Below are 16224 nucleotides of genomic sequence, written 5' to 3'. Positions count from 1 at the left end.
AACATACTGAAGTCCGTATATATACGGAATATTGGCAACCTTGAATAAGGGACAATACTAACCCTGATTGCACATCTCCCATTTCTTTCAAATCCTCTTGCTTGGAATGTTTTTTCCCTGAAAATTGAACATAGTAAATTATCTTAGTATTCTGAGTACTAAATTGGTGCTGACAATGCTATGAAAATTATGACAAAATGAAGTAGAAATCAAGTCTTGCAATGAAGATTATAAGCATGCATATCCAATATAATAATAGTGATGACATGATGATGATGATAATTCCTTAATGACAAAAGCATAAATTGTAAATTTTGATAGTTGTTAAAAAAAAAAAGGAATACTTTTAAAACGAGCTTTCCTTATTAAGTGAACCATGAGCATAGAAAATTGACATAAAGGGTGTACTTATAATGAAGAAGATTTGAACAATGGACTGAAAGTAATTAGTCTATGACATTGACTCTATCAAAAATCCTCTTCATAATTGTTAACAACGTGGTCGACATTGGGAGAAACAAAAAATGTATTTTGCAATCATATGAGAGGAAATTGATTGTCTTGTATTAAGTTGCATTAAAAAAATATTAAGAGACTGAGATCTAGGTGCACTTATTTGAGTGTTTAACAGGGATAATGCAGTAACACCAACCCATCATAAGTAAAAGTAACTTACAATCTGCATCCGACTTAGACATTTGAAACTCCTCCTCTGTTAAATATACTTGGAGATTTTTAAGAACCTTGAAAGGAAGAGAAAAGACAAGGGGGAAAATTATGTAAAATTAACCTGAACAACAAATGAGTGAATAACCTTCGAAAACTAAACTTGAGTATATTTATGAGAAATTAATAATCAACAATGTGAAACAAATTTTTTTCATGAGTCAATCACTGAGGAGAAAAAAAATATTCTAAAAATATACTCACTTGGCACCTTAGCTTGACAGATGCATATTCATCTGTCAATAGCTTTGAATATAATTCTTTAAGGGTTGGTCCTAACATAAAGTTGTAATGACGGCAAGCAAAGAAACCTGTTAAAAGAGAAACATTATAATTTCCATTTTTATGAATAATTATACAATGTCACCTTTGAAATTGAGGAATTGTCAAAAAAAAACAAAAAACAAATCCTAACAAGTATGTATGATTGATGGATGAGATGTGGGTTGTTGTAAGCAAGACTGTTGGACGTAGCTAGTACAGTAGTCAATTTGATAAGATAAATAAACTTTCACATTTGAGGCTACAATAAAAGTGACCGTTTACCTTTCTCCACTCGTTAGTTAAAATATAACATCATCCTCGGTGCATTCAGACAATGATTATACTGAAAATTTAGGACTTATCAAACTTGTTAGAAAAATTGAAGAGTGTACATATTCATATCACTTCACATAACTTAGCGTGCATATGTATGTAACCCACTGCCCACTGTCTCACAACTGTATTATGTCAGGGTGTACATGATGCTTAGAAACGAATTTTAATCTTAAACCATTGACTGGGGTCAAATTTTAAAATAGATAAATGCTGGGAGGTCATAATATTGACCATTTGTACTATTGCCTGCACCTATGCAAACATTGTATATTAAATCTTAAAAAGATCCAACTTACCCATAGCAGTCAAAGCTTTCAACTGTACATCTTCATCTTCGTGGGTAAAAAAATATCTGAACACATCAAACACAGTCTCTCTCACACACACCTGATGATAGAAAGTTAAGAATAGTGACATCTGAGAAACATAAACCCTGTGCAACAATAAGGAGTCGCTAATGGTATGAATTAGATATTAAAACCAAATATGTAGTGTCACAAAAACATCAAAAATATCCATTGGCAACTTTTCACCTTTCATATCATTTTTAGGATAAAAACACGTCAAATCTTAATAAGTACAATATGTAAACAAATGGACTGTCAAGCCTTTCCTTTTCCACTACTCAAAACATGACAAAATAAAGTCTTTTGAAGCAAAAGCAGTCTGCTAAGGAAAAACATTCTTACTTTCGTCTCTCCCATTTCTTTGGAATCAAAGTCAAAATGTTTGCATAGGAGTCCCACAGTAAAAAGCGCCCTTAGTAATGTAGGGCGCCTCTGTTTTAAGGTGGGACATTCTCTGTTTGTTTTATGGTCTGCCATCAATCTTGCTAACACACCTGGAAAGGGATTTAAAAAAATAGAAATTACTGTTAGTGGGGGGGGGGGGGGGGGGGGGGGGGAGGGAAGGGGAAGAGAAGCAAAACAACATATATACAGAAGATTAAAAAAAAAAAATAAATAAATAAATAAAAAAAAACAAAAAACAAAAAAAAAAAAAACAAAAGAAGAAGATAAATTTGGTCACTATCTGATACAAATATATATAAAATGCTAGGAATATTAACAATAATAATTTTTAAAAATAGTAGTAGTAGTAGTAGTAATATATATGGTATGTCATTTTCATTGGTGATTAAAAACTTTGCAAAGTATCATAAAATCCATGAATAGAAATGAGGAGTGGAAACATTATATATACATAAGTCATTTTGATATAATCATTATTCTGAGAAAAATCTACTTACCATAAAATTTTTTGAAACAGTCTTTGACTAGTTCATAGTTGTGACTCACATCGTTCACAACAGCCCCAAGACAACTCACACAACTCTGTACAACCTGAAAATAAAAGGAACTGAGGCTAATATCATGTGAAAATAAAACATCATTTTATATATTGTTCATTTCTGCATCTTATGACATCTTAAATATTTTGGCATGGTTGACATTCGGCAAATGCAGAAATTGACAAGCTAAAAGGTCATCAAAAGTAACTGAACTGTCACCAAATGAGACTACCATGGTCTGATTTAGATTTATTACTATCTATTGAGAGGATGTGTGCATATGAAATACATCAACTCTTCATCTGCTAAAACAGACAAAGAGAATAAATTTGCTTTTTCTAATTTTCTGCGAAATGAGGCTGAATTCATCATAATTACAAAACATGGCATGACACCTTTATTCCAATCCTTGGAAAAGTTTTTTCACATTTCATTTTCTTTGAAATAAGGATCGATAATATATTTCAAGGACTGGATGGATGCTGAAATAGCATAAAGATACTGGTGTCCACTACATCCTTACATTGAAAGCAGGATTGTTTATGTAAATAAGGCAATAAAACAATTTAAAAATCCAACAATTCTTTTAAAAAAATCAATGTCAATTAAGTGTTTAAACATTGGCCGGGTCAAAATATTAACAGATGCTCTCTTGTAATTAATACGTTTTTGTTGTTTATTTTTTCTTTACTCCACATTTGGAGATCACTGACAAGACTCGTTTTTGTTTTTAAGGGTTTTACGGCGCTCGCAACACATAAGGTCATATCAGTGCCAGTAAAAAGGAAGAAAACGAGATAGTAATAAGTTCTAGAATTACAATTAAAGAATATAAGAAAAGGTAAGACAAAGGGGGATTGGTTCAAATAGGAAACAGATGTCCATTCCAAGAGCACACTATCAAAGTACTTAGTTTGAGATCACCTAAAAGTCTCATCCAGACACAAGCATAGATCCCACTTAGAGGAACACACTCAAAGGTTTACAAATCATATGTTAAAAATGAAAAGAGTAACAGTACATAACAGAGAGATGATTTACAAGGAAAAAAATATCATCTCCCAAAACTATAACTATACATTCGACTGTTTCCCTCTCAGCCAAGGACTCCGACCAAGGTCAGGACAAAACCAAGCAATCTCATTCCAAGACAAAGACAGAAAGCAATTGGAAAACAGATAAGAGGGGATAGAAGGCACAGCAAGTACCTCCCTGCCCGCTATGGGAGGTAGGAACCCCACCCAGATTGACAGACTCACTGAAGCACAGATCAAGTTTATTTCTATAAACATTAATATGGTTGACCTTACCATCATTCCGTTCTTAAAGATAAGTTTAATCATATTCTCTTCAACTTGTGCTAAAAACGTCTCACTTGGGTGGTCCATTAAGGGTATCACAAGTTCTAATATGCGGGCAACATAATGAAGCACCATAAAATCTCCCTGAGTCTGGGTAGAATTAAAGAGAATTAAAAAAGAATAGTGATAAAGAAGAACCTGTGGATGGCAAGTTCAGACATGTAAAATGACTTAACAATTCAAACACTAACAAATTTAAAGACCAAAATTATAACTTCATAAACTGGCCAGTTATTATATATTCTTTGTTTGAAACCCGAAATATATTGCCATCAGGCCTGTAAATGCTCTTTTTTTCAAAGTCTGAAAATTTTCAGTCATCATATTCATAACAATTAGTATGTAATACAAACTCAGTTTTCAACGGATGCGTCAATTGCCCTGATATCTGTACTACGATCGATGCAAGTCTCAGGCTCCTTGATTACAATCTATTATTAGGCTTTGGAGTTTCCATGATAGATAATAATAAAGGGTATCAATGTTGACGGTTGAAAGACTGAAAACTGAAAATTGGTAATTCTGGAATCAGCCTATGATAGGTAGAAAATTTACAATCCCCGTGCCATAAAGAAGTGGCTATTTCAAATTTCATCTGATTAATTTAAAAAATAGAAGAAAAGAAAAAAAGAAATATAACAACAATTGAACTAACTAAACCATGAGACAGAAGTTAATGGTTCAATGAAATTGAAAACTGAGCGACTTACATTGCACTTGATGTCAAGATAAGGCTGAAGTGTGGTTGTGTGTTGCACCATGAGATCTGGCTTGATTTTGCTGAACAAATACAAAGTTGACAAGCAGCCAACAATACGATTGCTTGAATTCTTGCCTTCTGACTTGTCTGTGGAAACAGTAGAACTATGAGTTTAAGTAACAGTGATATGTACAAATTATCAGTTTGAACCAAGTCCTTTTCTTGCTTGTGTATTATCACATCCTTTAACTCAATATTTCATTGTAAAAACAAGTATTTCAATAAGTTACTTAAAATGATTTGAATATCGTCAGAAGATATGAAATATCACAAGCATAAATCATATGAAAATGTATCTATCACAAACAAAACCTGGGGTGAATGAAAAAAAAAAAAATTCCGCTTCTTTTCAGTCATGGCTGCTCCATGTAAAAGAAAAATGTCTTATCAATTTTATTTAAACCTCCAAAATGCCTGAGAGAAGAAAAGATAGGACTTAAATAACTGTGCATTTAAAAAAAATCCAAATAAGTGAATAGTAATTGAAGAGTCTTTTCAAACCTACCATTCATGCTTTTTTAAAAGTTGAGTTGATAAAATATAATATATTGATGAAAATTGAATGGACAAAGGAATTAAAAATTCATTCTTGACAAACAATCATCTCTTACCAAGGTCTGTTTCTTCAATTCTCAAAACATTTTCAACAAGGCAATCGACAATCTGTTTGCATGCAGTTATTGCCCCCTTGTTATAATTTCCATCTTCATCTTTCTTCAAAAGCTGGGGGGAAAAAAGTATATAAAACATGGTAAACTGTAGATCTGCTAACTTAAAGGTGAGGCAAATATTCCCATGAAAAAATGATGATATAAAATATGAACTCAAAGTAAAAGCACCTGTTTTGTAAAACATTTTCTTTTCATGAAATGGCTGGAAATGAGGAGGAAATTTAACAAAAATAAAAATTAACATCTAGCTCATAATATCAATTCCCCCCCCCCCCCCCCCTCCCACACACAAACACACACCAAGTTGCATTTATAATGTTTTTATTTTTTTTTCCATTATGGACACCGTGCTCTTTAGTTACAGCTTTTCCCCCCAATTCTTCTTGTTTTCAATCTCCCAATTATGGAATAGAAATACATTTTTATATAGCGCAATATCCACTAAATGTGCTAAACGCGCTGTACAAAGGGTCCCTGACCAGCAGAAACAGGCAACATATAGAATGAGATGCCTGTTATGCGATATCACAATTTTCCAGACAAACGCTGTTTATTGCCAGGTACTCATTTTACACCTGAGTACAGAGAGTGAATGTGAGTAGTCTTTTCCAAGGACTTAACAATGCGTCAAGCGAGGACCTTCCGATCCCAAAGTGAGTGTCATACCACTAGACCACATAGCTGCACATTTAGCGTACATTTAAAACTGGAGCCTGAGTTTATCCTAGTATATAAAGCATTAAACGGATGATTGAGATTCTTGCTCCTGTTTGGATAAGACAAAGTACTTTCTATCAGACCAAGCACTGCTGAACTGCTGGGTGGATAGGGGGTCAGACAAAATATAAATAGGCCTCAAGATCATTACCAGACCCAAGGCATGTGAGGAGAGTGCTATACGACTCAGCTATAGGGACCCCAGAGAGGCTGTTAGATGCTAGAACAATTTTTGAACAAAGACAATGCTGCTTTTCACAGTGGAACATCCATATTTAACATTATGAGGAAAAGGTGTCCAAAATGCCTTTCCATGGGAATATACCTCTGAGGTGATGACAATTTAAACATTTCACCCCATTAAGATTGAGTTGCATGTCCAAGACAATGTCTGCATCATATCGTCATTGCAAGATACTGTTTTCACCAAGCAAGAGGGATGTGAATCTGACCTCAACATTTTTGGAGTAAATTAATATTATGGTTGGGTATGATTACATTCTCCTGGGCAATGACATTGTGCTATCACTATCAAACACTTAATAAAACCAATAGGCAAAAGGGTGTTGGAGGGGAAGAAGAAAGAAGACAAAAAAAAAATAACACACCAAAAAAACTTACATTTTCCAACAATTGTTCGAAGAACTCATAACTTGTATCTTTTGCAGCTGCCACCTGTGAAAAATCACAAAATCTTATAATTATGTATCTTTCCCAACCCCACTTGATTACTGCTTGAAAAAAAAGATACATTTTTCTTTACATTTGGACATGAAAGTGATGTAGGCAGGTGCAAATCTGATTGAGCCATGTCCCATCCCTATGATGAGAAAGACATATCAGGTGAAGTTCCCGCCAGTTTTTCTATCGGACAGACTAAAAACCACACGCTGATTGACTTTAACAGGCAGGTGGAATGCTATCCTGGAGAATAATTAATTTGAGTCTGGTATGATATAAAGGATATTTTCACATATGTAAATTTAGAAATTCAATGTCACCTGTGACAAATCATAAAATCTTATAAGAATGAGACAACCCCTCCCTCCGCCACCAAAAAACAAAACAAACCAAACATCACAACAAAGGATCTCAGAATATCAATTAAGAGTAACTTACAACATACTCAATGAATTGTTCAATTTCTGGCATAAAACATGGCAGAGGCCGCTGTGCAGTGAAGCAAACATTTCAGGCCAAGAAAATAAAAATGAATTACGGTGTTGATCGCCTAAATGCCCGTTGGCTTAGTCCCCATTTTGCCTAAATGCCCGCTAATTTGGTGAAACGGAATACTTTCTCTTTAAAACAAAAGTCTAAAAGCCTGATTTACATCTTCAAAATAAAAAATTAAAAAAAAGAAATAAATGAATAATAAAAAAAAAAGAAAGAAAAGAGAGAGAAAGAAAGAGTATTTTTCTGTACCGTTTACGGCCAAAAGAATTGATTCATCCCCCGTTTGTGAGAGCATTACTTGACATCTAATAACACTGCCCAAAATACGGTCAATTCATTTCACCCTCATTGTATCCAGCAGTCTCCTCCTCTGTCTCCCATACTGCTTTCTCTCCATGTGGCACTCAATCAGCTTCTTATAATTGTCCCCTTCCAATTGGCAGTCGAAAAAGGACAATTTTAATTGTCCATTGTTGGTCATCAGCAAAGTAAGTCGAGTAAACTCCTCCGACTAAAATCACACATGCTATGATATGACACCCAGTCCAAGAGGCTTTTGATGTTACAAACCATCTGCTGCCTTTGGCCACATTGCTCTTTGATGTACCTTCATGCTCCGTAGACTATTACAGAAGAATCTCGCATTGAGATGAAAATCGTGTAAATGAAGATCTCATGGAATAGCGTACAAGTATTTAAGTAATAGGTTCAAAGTTCAATTTTCATAGAAAAATCATGATTGCTGTTCCAAGTTAAAAAGAGTAAATGAGTTGTAAGTACACACACACACATGCATCTTCTCTTTGTGTGTATGTAAGTAATAATCCTTCAGAGCTATAGAGCTGGAGTTTATCCCGGTTTCTTTAGCACTATACAGACAACAGCAATTGCTTGCCGACCTTTTCAGATGTAAAAGACTTAGTAACTAATCATTGCTGTGTGGACAGCGAGTTTAGAACCAAAAAAGCTGAACCTCAACAGGGAGGCTCCCATCCCCTTTGTAAGTGAAGTGAATACTCTTCCAACTTAGCATTCAAGATCCTCCCCATTTTTATATGTGCGCGTTTGTTTACGTGTATGTTTATATTGCGAACATCTTAATTCTTGATCTGACTGCAACACCGCACAAATGTCAGTGGTTGAGCGTTGCATAGCAGACAATTTGTACTGTTTGAAAAAGAAATTTGGTTAAACATGGTTGCTTGTGGAAATAAACAAATATGGAGCGCGATCGTCACTGTGAATCAACTGGAATGCATGATATGATTGTTCATATATGTATTTATCATAATCTTGATCAACTTCGTCTAAGCCCGTTTTTTCTGCTTCCCAATCACCAGGTATTTAGGCGATTACCACTTTATATGTTTTTTCTTAACGATCCAAAATAATTTTGCAGTTTATGAATTACACAGAGGCGTCTAATATTGGGTCAAAGATAAGAATTTTAAAAAGGTCAAATAAAACCCAATAAAATCAGTGCACCAAAAAAAAAAAAAAACAAAAAAAAAAAAAACGAAAAACAAAAACAAACATAAAACAAAGGGTCCCAGCAAATCACCCATATAATCAGAATAATTATAATCATATATGACATTTTTTAGTTCAATAAATAGTATAAAATTATGAGACAGAAATTACCACTTCAGTGATATTCATGACTTTCTGGAGCAGCTTTCCGGATTCTTTTTCCTTATCCCTCGAGCTAATTGGGGAAAACCACATTGATTGAAAGACTTCATTTACAAGTTTCTGTGAGAAGAAAAGAGGCAATGTTGTCAATTGAAATTAAAGAAACATTAATCAGTCCATACTCAGTGCTGCCAACATGAAAATGTGTAAAACGGAGACCTAAAATTAGTCAGATTTTTAAAAAATGCATAATACTGTAAAAACGATTATTAATGTTAAATCGGATGATGGAGAATTAGACCAAACTATCAATATTTAATTAATGAATAAACTTACTCTTTATAGACTATACAATAGTATCGACTTCCAGAATTCATATTCATTTAATCAGCTATGACCCAGCCAGATAATATTATATTGAACTCCTGATATGAACTAAAAAAAAAGTTAAAGTTAATAAATTATTTTCCGATTAGAGAATTAATGACAAAGATAATCTTAATATAATCCACTTCAACAAAGGGAAGGTGCTTCAAGCATGATGTTAAATATTGTGCAGTCAATTTACTTTATTGAGTTAAGTTACAACATTTTTCAAACTAAATTATGATGATTCCTAAATTATAAAATTAGGAACTGTGATGGTTGATAGAAAATCTTAAAATCATTATAAATGTTAATTTCCATGCAAAGATTGCAGGACTTCATAATTTTCTATGAACTCTGCCTGAAAAAAAAACCAACAAAACATCTGCAGTACATAATAATACTCACTTTAATTCCTTCCTCGTCATTCACACGCCTGATCATCTTAACACACATTTCTGGAATTTTCTCATAATCTCCATGTTCTATACAAATGTCTTTGAAGATTCTTATCACACGTTTCCTAACACTGATTCCAGTGTCCTGTTAATGAGAATTTTTTTAGATGTAAAAATTACAACAACAAAAAGATACAATAAAATAAAGATAGGATGCATTGCAATCAATAAAACGATTCTTAGAAACCAGAATAGTTATGATAAAACCTGATCCCAAAACTATAATAAAGACATGCATATATATGCATACATATAATCATGAAGAATTCAAACATGATCTTTTGAGTCAAACATTAAACAATTCTGGAACATAATATAGCAAATCATATGTAATTAACTCACCAAGATTCTATCAGACAACATGTCATAATAGTTTGGTATCAGATCAGGTTGGATAAGAATGAACTTTCCGACAAGTTCTATGGCTGCCTCTCTCACTGATGTAGATTGATCAAGGAACCTTCCATGAACACCTCGTCGCATGTCAGACTAAGAAAAGTGATATGGTACATATTAATAACTCTTAAAAATCTTCTTTGAGTAATATAATAGGAGTTTTATATAGTTGATTAAATGATTTAGTATTAAGACTCAAAAGAGAGACCATAATTAAGGGGACCAACTCAAAGACAGATCAGAAACAGATACAATCTGTAAATTAACAATATGTCTGGTCTGATACTTTAAACCCCATAACAACTTTCCAAAATTGAGAAATTAGAATAGGTATGTATAAAATGTAGGTTATTAAGCAATATTCGTAAAAAAAAAAAAAAGGTTAATTTATCTCAATGGACAATAAAAATGTTACATTGATAAAATTATTCATCTATTTAGGGTTTTTTTTTAACCTCGCTGGCATCATGTTCTGAGTTTATAAAAAGGCTCATGAAAAGATAATAGATCTCCACTCACAATAAAAGGAAGAGAAAGAGGACTAATTTAAACAGAACAGAAATTGATCCATGTGATCCTACCAAAATGGTTGCACTAAGATGGTTAAAAATTGCATATCAATTAAGTAATCTTACAGATTTACAGAAAAAAGTATAATCTTTCTCAAGAAGATCAATCAGTCTCCCCCAACAAAAGATTCCAGCAGGGCCAAGTCACACCAATGGTCTCATACCACAACAAGGACAAAAGCTGCTTGGAAAAGACATGATGCAAGGGGCTAAAAGATATGGCAATGGTGTATACTGAAAGAGAACCCACTAGCCCAAGATGACCAACAATCTCCCCATAAATGTAGAAATATTCAACAATATTCGATGTAGATAAAATGAAAAGGAATTATACTAAATAGTTCAGAACCAAAAAATATTAGTTAAGCAATTTAAATCATCAACAGGCTATAATAAAAGATCGTTTTCATGACAATTAATAAAAAAGATTTTTAAGTCATGTCACGAAAACATTTCGGCGCAGCCATAAATACTTACACGGGCAAGTATTCCCGGATCAGCTTCTACAACAGCTGTTAGACATTTCATGGCCTTGGTTCTAACTGCCACAGCAGTTTCACTCAACACTTTCAAAATCTGAAATGCAAAACATGGAAAAAGATAAAAAATTTCTTAACCACATCTAAGCAGCTTAAATATGGCCCAAACTAATAAAAACGTTTAAAAAAAACAAAACCACTCAATAACATTAAATCATAAGTGTTTTGGACCATTGACTGCAAAACTTAACAATTGTGATTGAATAAAATGTTCATACCTGGGTGAGATATATATCAAAGCTTTGAGCAAATGGTCGCTTTGAGGAGAGGTATCGGGCCACCAAACATGCACTATCATAATCTAATTTGGCTCCAGCATGCCTGTGTTTAAAAAAAAAGGAAAGAAAAAAATTAAAGAATTAACTTTTGAAGTATACATCACTGCTCATACATATAATTTGAGGCATTTGTGATTATCTTTTCTTAGATAAATTTAATCCAAACAATGACCAGACATTGTAAAAGGTTAAAAAGTAGTGAAACATGAAGTGGACAATGTGACATATAAATTAACACAACACAAAAAAAAAAAATGTTTAAAAATCAATATATCGTCCCTTGGTCTTTGTCACGAGACAATAAAACAAACAAGACACACAAAAAATAATATATAATCCCTAAAAATTTATATTTTGTCAAAGATTCAAAGATAAAAACCTTGTCATGTAAATGACTGCCAAGTTTCAACCCTCTATTGGCTGACAAAAAACAAGGTAGTGGGATTCTTATTGGCTTGACCATTTACTGATTCCAGTGGGAAAACCACATTAGTCCACTTTTTGAATTTTTTATGATCGCCCCCACTGAGTGATGTAAAGGGTCTTCAATAAATAGAACAGCGGAAATACAACCATTACGCTCAAGGGGGGAAGTAACAGAGGCTTCAAAAAGTAAAGTGGATATCTGTGGTTTTCCCCTGTACTCTTCAATTTCATTACAGTCCATCAAGATCAAAATATCAAATTCATAACAGAAAAGAATTATGAAATTGGCCATTTCTTTTTATTTCCCCTTTTGAACCCCAGAGAAACATAATGCAAAATGAAATTTGGTGTTGGTAACCCAATTGAACTTTTAAAGATAAAGTTCCAGTTCAAAAACAAATACCTTATAGTGCCCTGTGATTTTGAGGATGCCTCTATTTGGGAATAAAGAAAACTTTTGCGTTTTTCTGTGTTTTGCAGAACTTCTGTGGACGTCTCTTCTTGTGTTTCATTAAATTCATCTTCTTGGTCTTCTCCTGATGTATTATGTTGAGCTTTAAGAGATTTTTCTGCCTCAACTGTCGTATCACGAAACCACTGGGCTATGTAAAATTGGCGGGCAAACTGGTTGGAAATTAGAAAAAGATTATAAGTGATAATGAATATGGCGGTGGTGGAAGTGATGACAATGACGACAATGTTACAACAGCAGTAGCAGTAATAGTAATAATAGTTGAGGTGGTAGTGGTAGTAGTAGGAGCAGCAGTAGAGGTAGTAGTAGTAGTAATAGTAGTGGCAGCAGCAGCAGTAATGATATAAGTAAAAGTGGTGATAGCAATAGTAACAATAATAAGAGCAATAACAATCGAGTAACCATTAATTTTCACTCCAAAGCCAAAAAGTTCATTAAAGAGCATTTAGCTAAGAGAGAAAACAACATGATCTAAGACGCAAAAAATGTTGCTCTTCGGAGCCAAGGGGCACATGGAATTTATCCTGGTTAAGCGCACAAAAACAATTGACAGAAACAATTTTTTAGACCATAAGTCTATGGTATTGTTTTCAAATATCAAACCTCATAGACCCAGCAAACCAATCAATACATAGGGGTAAAAAATACATTGACTTTACCAAAAAAAAAAAAAAAAAAAACTACCTGTGCCTGGTTTTGCTTGCAAGGCACATGCTCCACTGAGCTATCATGACCCTGAGCAAATGGTAAAATGAAACTAAATGAACCAGAATGCATAAAAATGTTGAAAAAAATGACCATTTCCTATCTTTAATCTACTCACAAAGAGAGCTGATTCACTTTGAGAATTGTAGGATAAGTATTCCAACATTGCCTGCTGTAATCTTTCAGTAGTATCTGGTACATTTTTCTATTGAAAAAAAAAAATGGAAAAGAAATACTTCAAATTAATATAGGGATTGTATTAAAATCATGAACAACTGACATTGAAGACTGAAATGAAAATATGTTAAAAGGGGAGAAAGATTGACACCAAATTTGAAAAATGTTCTTTCATTCACTAATTATCATTCAATCAATTCAAAAATGGCAACTGATATTATCTAAAAATCACAATCTCTTCAAATTTATCGGATGGGCACAATTGAAACAAAGGTTTCGCACTGCTCCCTAGCTGAAAATGAAAATATCATGATACCAGATGAGAGCTCAATTGATGACTTATATTTTTCCTCTTCATCCTCTTGACCAACTCCTTACCACATTGGTATGACTGATTCTTAAAACTGCCCGTGGCCATTAGCAAACTAATATTATCAACACAAGGACACATTAAAACAGTTAAGATAATCCAAGGTGGTCATTGCACCATTGGCTTAAAGAGCCTATTACATTTCATGAAGAGGCCAAAAATGGAAATGAGGTGGTTACAGAGTGGTTACAATAAAAATATTTATAACCAATCAAAATTAATTCATCTGACCCACCAATTCGGGATAGCCTTTAATCACACAATGTGTTCTTGCCGGAAGCATTCAGCAGCACACAGAGAGATACAAGGCTATATTCCTCCCAACACAATTCATTTTAATGGGTAACATGGTAAAACATTGTTCTAGTCAGAGCAAGGGTATATATGAAAATCACAGTTTTAATCTAATACTCTCTTACATTATTACTCTACTATTACTTTCACATCTATAAATTTAAATCATCTGGTTTTAGTATGACTCCTATATAATTCTTTATCAAAACTTTCACCGTTGTTTCCATTGAGTCTATAAATATTTGATGAGTCTGCCTCATCTACCCCTGTTACAATATTCACTCTTGTTACACTATTTTCTTTCATCGTAATATACGCTATCCTATACATGTGGCTTATACCTGCTGTTAAGTATGCCTAGTTTCTTATTTTACTTCACCTGTCATCCCATTGCCAATGCAAGCCCAAGTATGAAATTTAATCCAAATCATTTTGTTAGAAACTTAAATGTTGGGTGCAAAAAACTACATTGCATACAAAAATACTAATGACATCCTACTGCATAACAAATGCTTAACATCTTCAAAATTTAGTGAAGTGCATTATTTTTACTTCTCCAAAGGCTACAACACATCCATGACCAAATGCGATTCAAACAATGACAAAATAAATATATAGAGAATGTCTATAAAATCCTGAGGTATCGTCAACCACAGGTTAATTGTGGAGTAAAATTAAATAAAATAGTTAATAAAACAAGTGGTTTTTGTTTGTTTGTTTATTGCTTTAGGTCTATTCCAACACAAATGAGGTTATATGAGAGACCGCTGAAACAAAAAAACAAGCAATCTAACAAAAATAGTACAAATGTAAATCAAAATCATAACCTAAAGATATAAGCTAAATTATAAATAACCAAGAACAAACAGGCAGAAGATTTACAGAAAAAAAAAATAGCCCCTGTCAAAAATACAATCACAAACCAAAGAAGCAGGATAGGCTAGTAAAGAGAAGAAGAAACGACATCATTATCGGATCGTACACCCATGCGAACATCATAGGTATATGATTCAAGGGTGATGCTCCCATCCAACCACCCGCTAAAACGTGGCTTCCCATAACAACAAGGTATATCACCATGAGCAGGGGTAAGAATGACTGGTCACTAAAAAGGAGGAAATTTTTCAGCGCTTGGATCAAGAACAATCCATGCAAAAATAACCTATAGATTTAAATTTCATTAAAATTTATTGTGATGCAAATGTGTCTCCCAGCAATTTCTGACATCACTCGGAGGAATTTCAAAAACTGAAAGTGTAATTATAACATGGTGGTTGTAGTAATGGTAGTGGTAGGGATAATGATGTGGTGGTGGTTGTAGTAGTTGTGGTAAGGATGATGGTTGTGGTAGTAGTGGTAGTCGCCACATACATCTCCCGTATTCACAGATTCACTAATGCCCACATCCCATTGTTTCAAGTTAATCAGAAACAATTCCGAATAATTTCAATTCTTAAACAGAAATTTCTGCAAACAAAATATAATCAATTGAGATCTATAATCATCCCAATACCCCTTGTTTCAAATCAAGTAAAGTTCCAAAACCAATTTATGACGTATAAAATATTAAAATGAATGGTAGGGGTGGTGGTAATAATGATATGATGGTGGCTGTTGTACTGGTGGCAGTAATGATAATGTATGTGGTTGTGGTGGTTGCATAAGTGGTGGTGGTGATACTGTTGTGTTGGAGGAGGTTGTAGTAGTGGTGGTAAGGATGTGGTAGTGATTGTTGTTTTAATGGTGATAGTGTTGTGATGTCGTAGTGGTGGTGGTAATGATGGTGATGATGATGATGTGGTGGTGGAGGTGGTTGTAGTAATGGTGGTGCTTCATGAAATGATGGTGTGGCGATGGTGGTGGTTGTAGTAGTAATGGCAGTGATGATGATAGTGGTGGTGATAAGGTGTGTACTTGAAGGTGAAAAGAGAGAATGATGGCTGATGTGAAAAGGATACGATCCACTTTATAGATTTAGGTTTGTCTGACAGAAGGAAAGATAGTCTGTGATTGTGTGTGTTTGTGTGTGTGTGTGTGTTTTGTTTCTTTGTTTTTAAGGGTTTTACGGCGCTTGCAACACATTTCGGTTATATCAGCGCCAGTAAAAAGGAAGAAAATGGGAGAGTAAAAAGTTCTAGAATTACAATTAAAGCACCCAAGAAAAAGTAAGACATAGGGGAACTGGGAACAAAAAGGGATCAGATGTAGATTCCAAGAGCATACCACCAATGCTCTTAGTT

General features: G+C 33.8%; 1 protein-coding gene across 1 annotated transcript in view; it reads right to left on the bottom strand.

The window, feature by feature from the left end:
- LOC144976767 (nipped-B-like protein A) overlaps nucleotides 1-16224 on the bottom strand; it is an 83847-nt gene that overhangs the window by 9441 nt on the left and 58182 nt on the right. Inside the window, exons 23-39 of the mRNA XM_078921184.1 lie at nucleotides 13262-13348; nucleotides 12370-12590; nucleotides 11481-11583; nucleotides 11201-11299; nucleotides 10101-10247; nucleotides 9709-9843; nucleotides 8944-9054; nucleotides 6748-6801; nucleotides 5350-5461; nucleotides 4689-4825; nucleotides 3928-4068; nucleotides 2576-2669; nucleotides 2016-2167; nucleotides 1623-1713; nucleotides 931-1037; nucleotides 677-743; nucleotides 63-117 (exon numbers count right to left, since the gene is read on the bottom strand). Of these exons, the coding sequence (XP_078777310.1) occupies nucleotides 63-117; nucleotides 677-743; nucleotides 931-1037; nucleotides 1623-1713; nucleotides 2016-2167; nucleotides 2576-2669; nucleotides 3928-4068; nucleotides 4689-4825; nucleotides 5350-5461; nucleotides 6748-6801; nucleotides 8944-9054; nucleotides 9709-9843; nucleotides 10101-10247; nucleotides 11201-11299; nucleotides 11481-11583; nucleotides 12370-12590; nucleotides 13262-13348 (1913 nt within the window). The remainder of the gene's footprint in view (nucleotides 1-62; nucleotides 118-676; nucleotides 744-930; nucleotides 1038-1622; nucleotides 1714-2015; nucleotides 2168-2575; nucleotides 2670-3927; nucleotides 4069-4688; nucleotides 4826-5349; nucleotides 5462-6747; nucleotides 6802-8943; nucleotides 9055-9708; nucleotides 9844-10100; nucleotides 10248-11200; nucleotides 11300-11480; nucleotides 11584-12369; nucleotides 12591-13261; nucleotides 13349-16224) is intronic.

The sequence above is a fragment of the Berghia stephanieae genome, chromosome 1 (genome assembly GCF_034508935.2).
Source record: "Berghia stephanieae isolate SIO BIC M18660-M18661 chromosome 1, UCSD_Bste_1.3, whole genome shotgun sequence".
NCBI classification, from domain to species: Eukaryota; Metazoa; Mollusca; class Gastropoda; order Nudibranchia; family Aeolidiidae; genus Berghia; species Berghia stephanieae.
The sequence above is the reverse complement of the archived record's forward strand: the minus strand, read 5'-3'. Positions and strand labels throughout refer to the sequence as shown.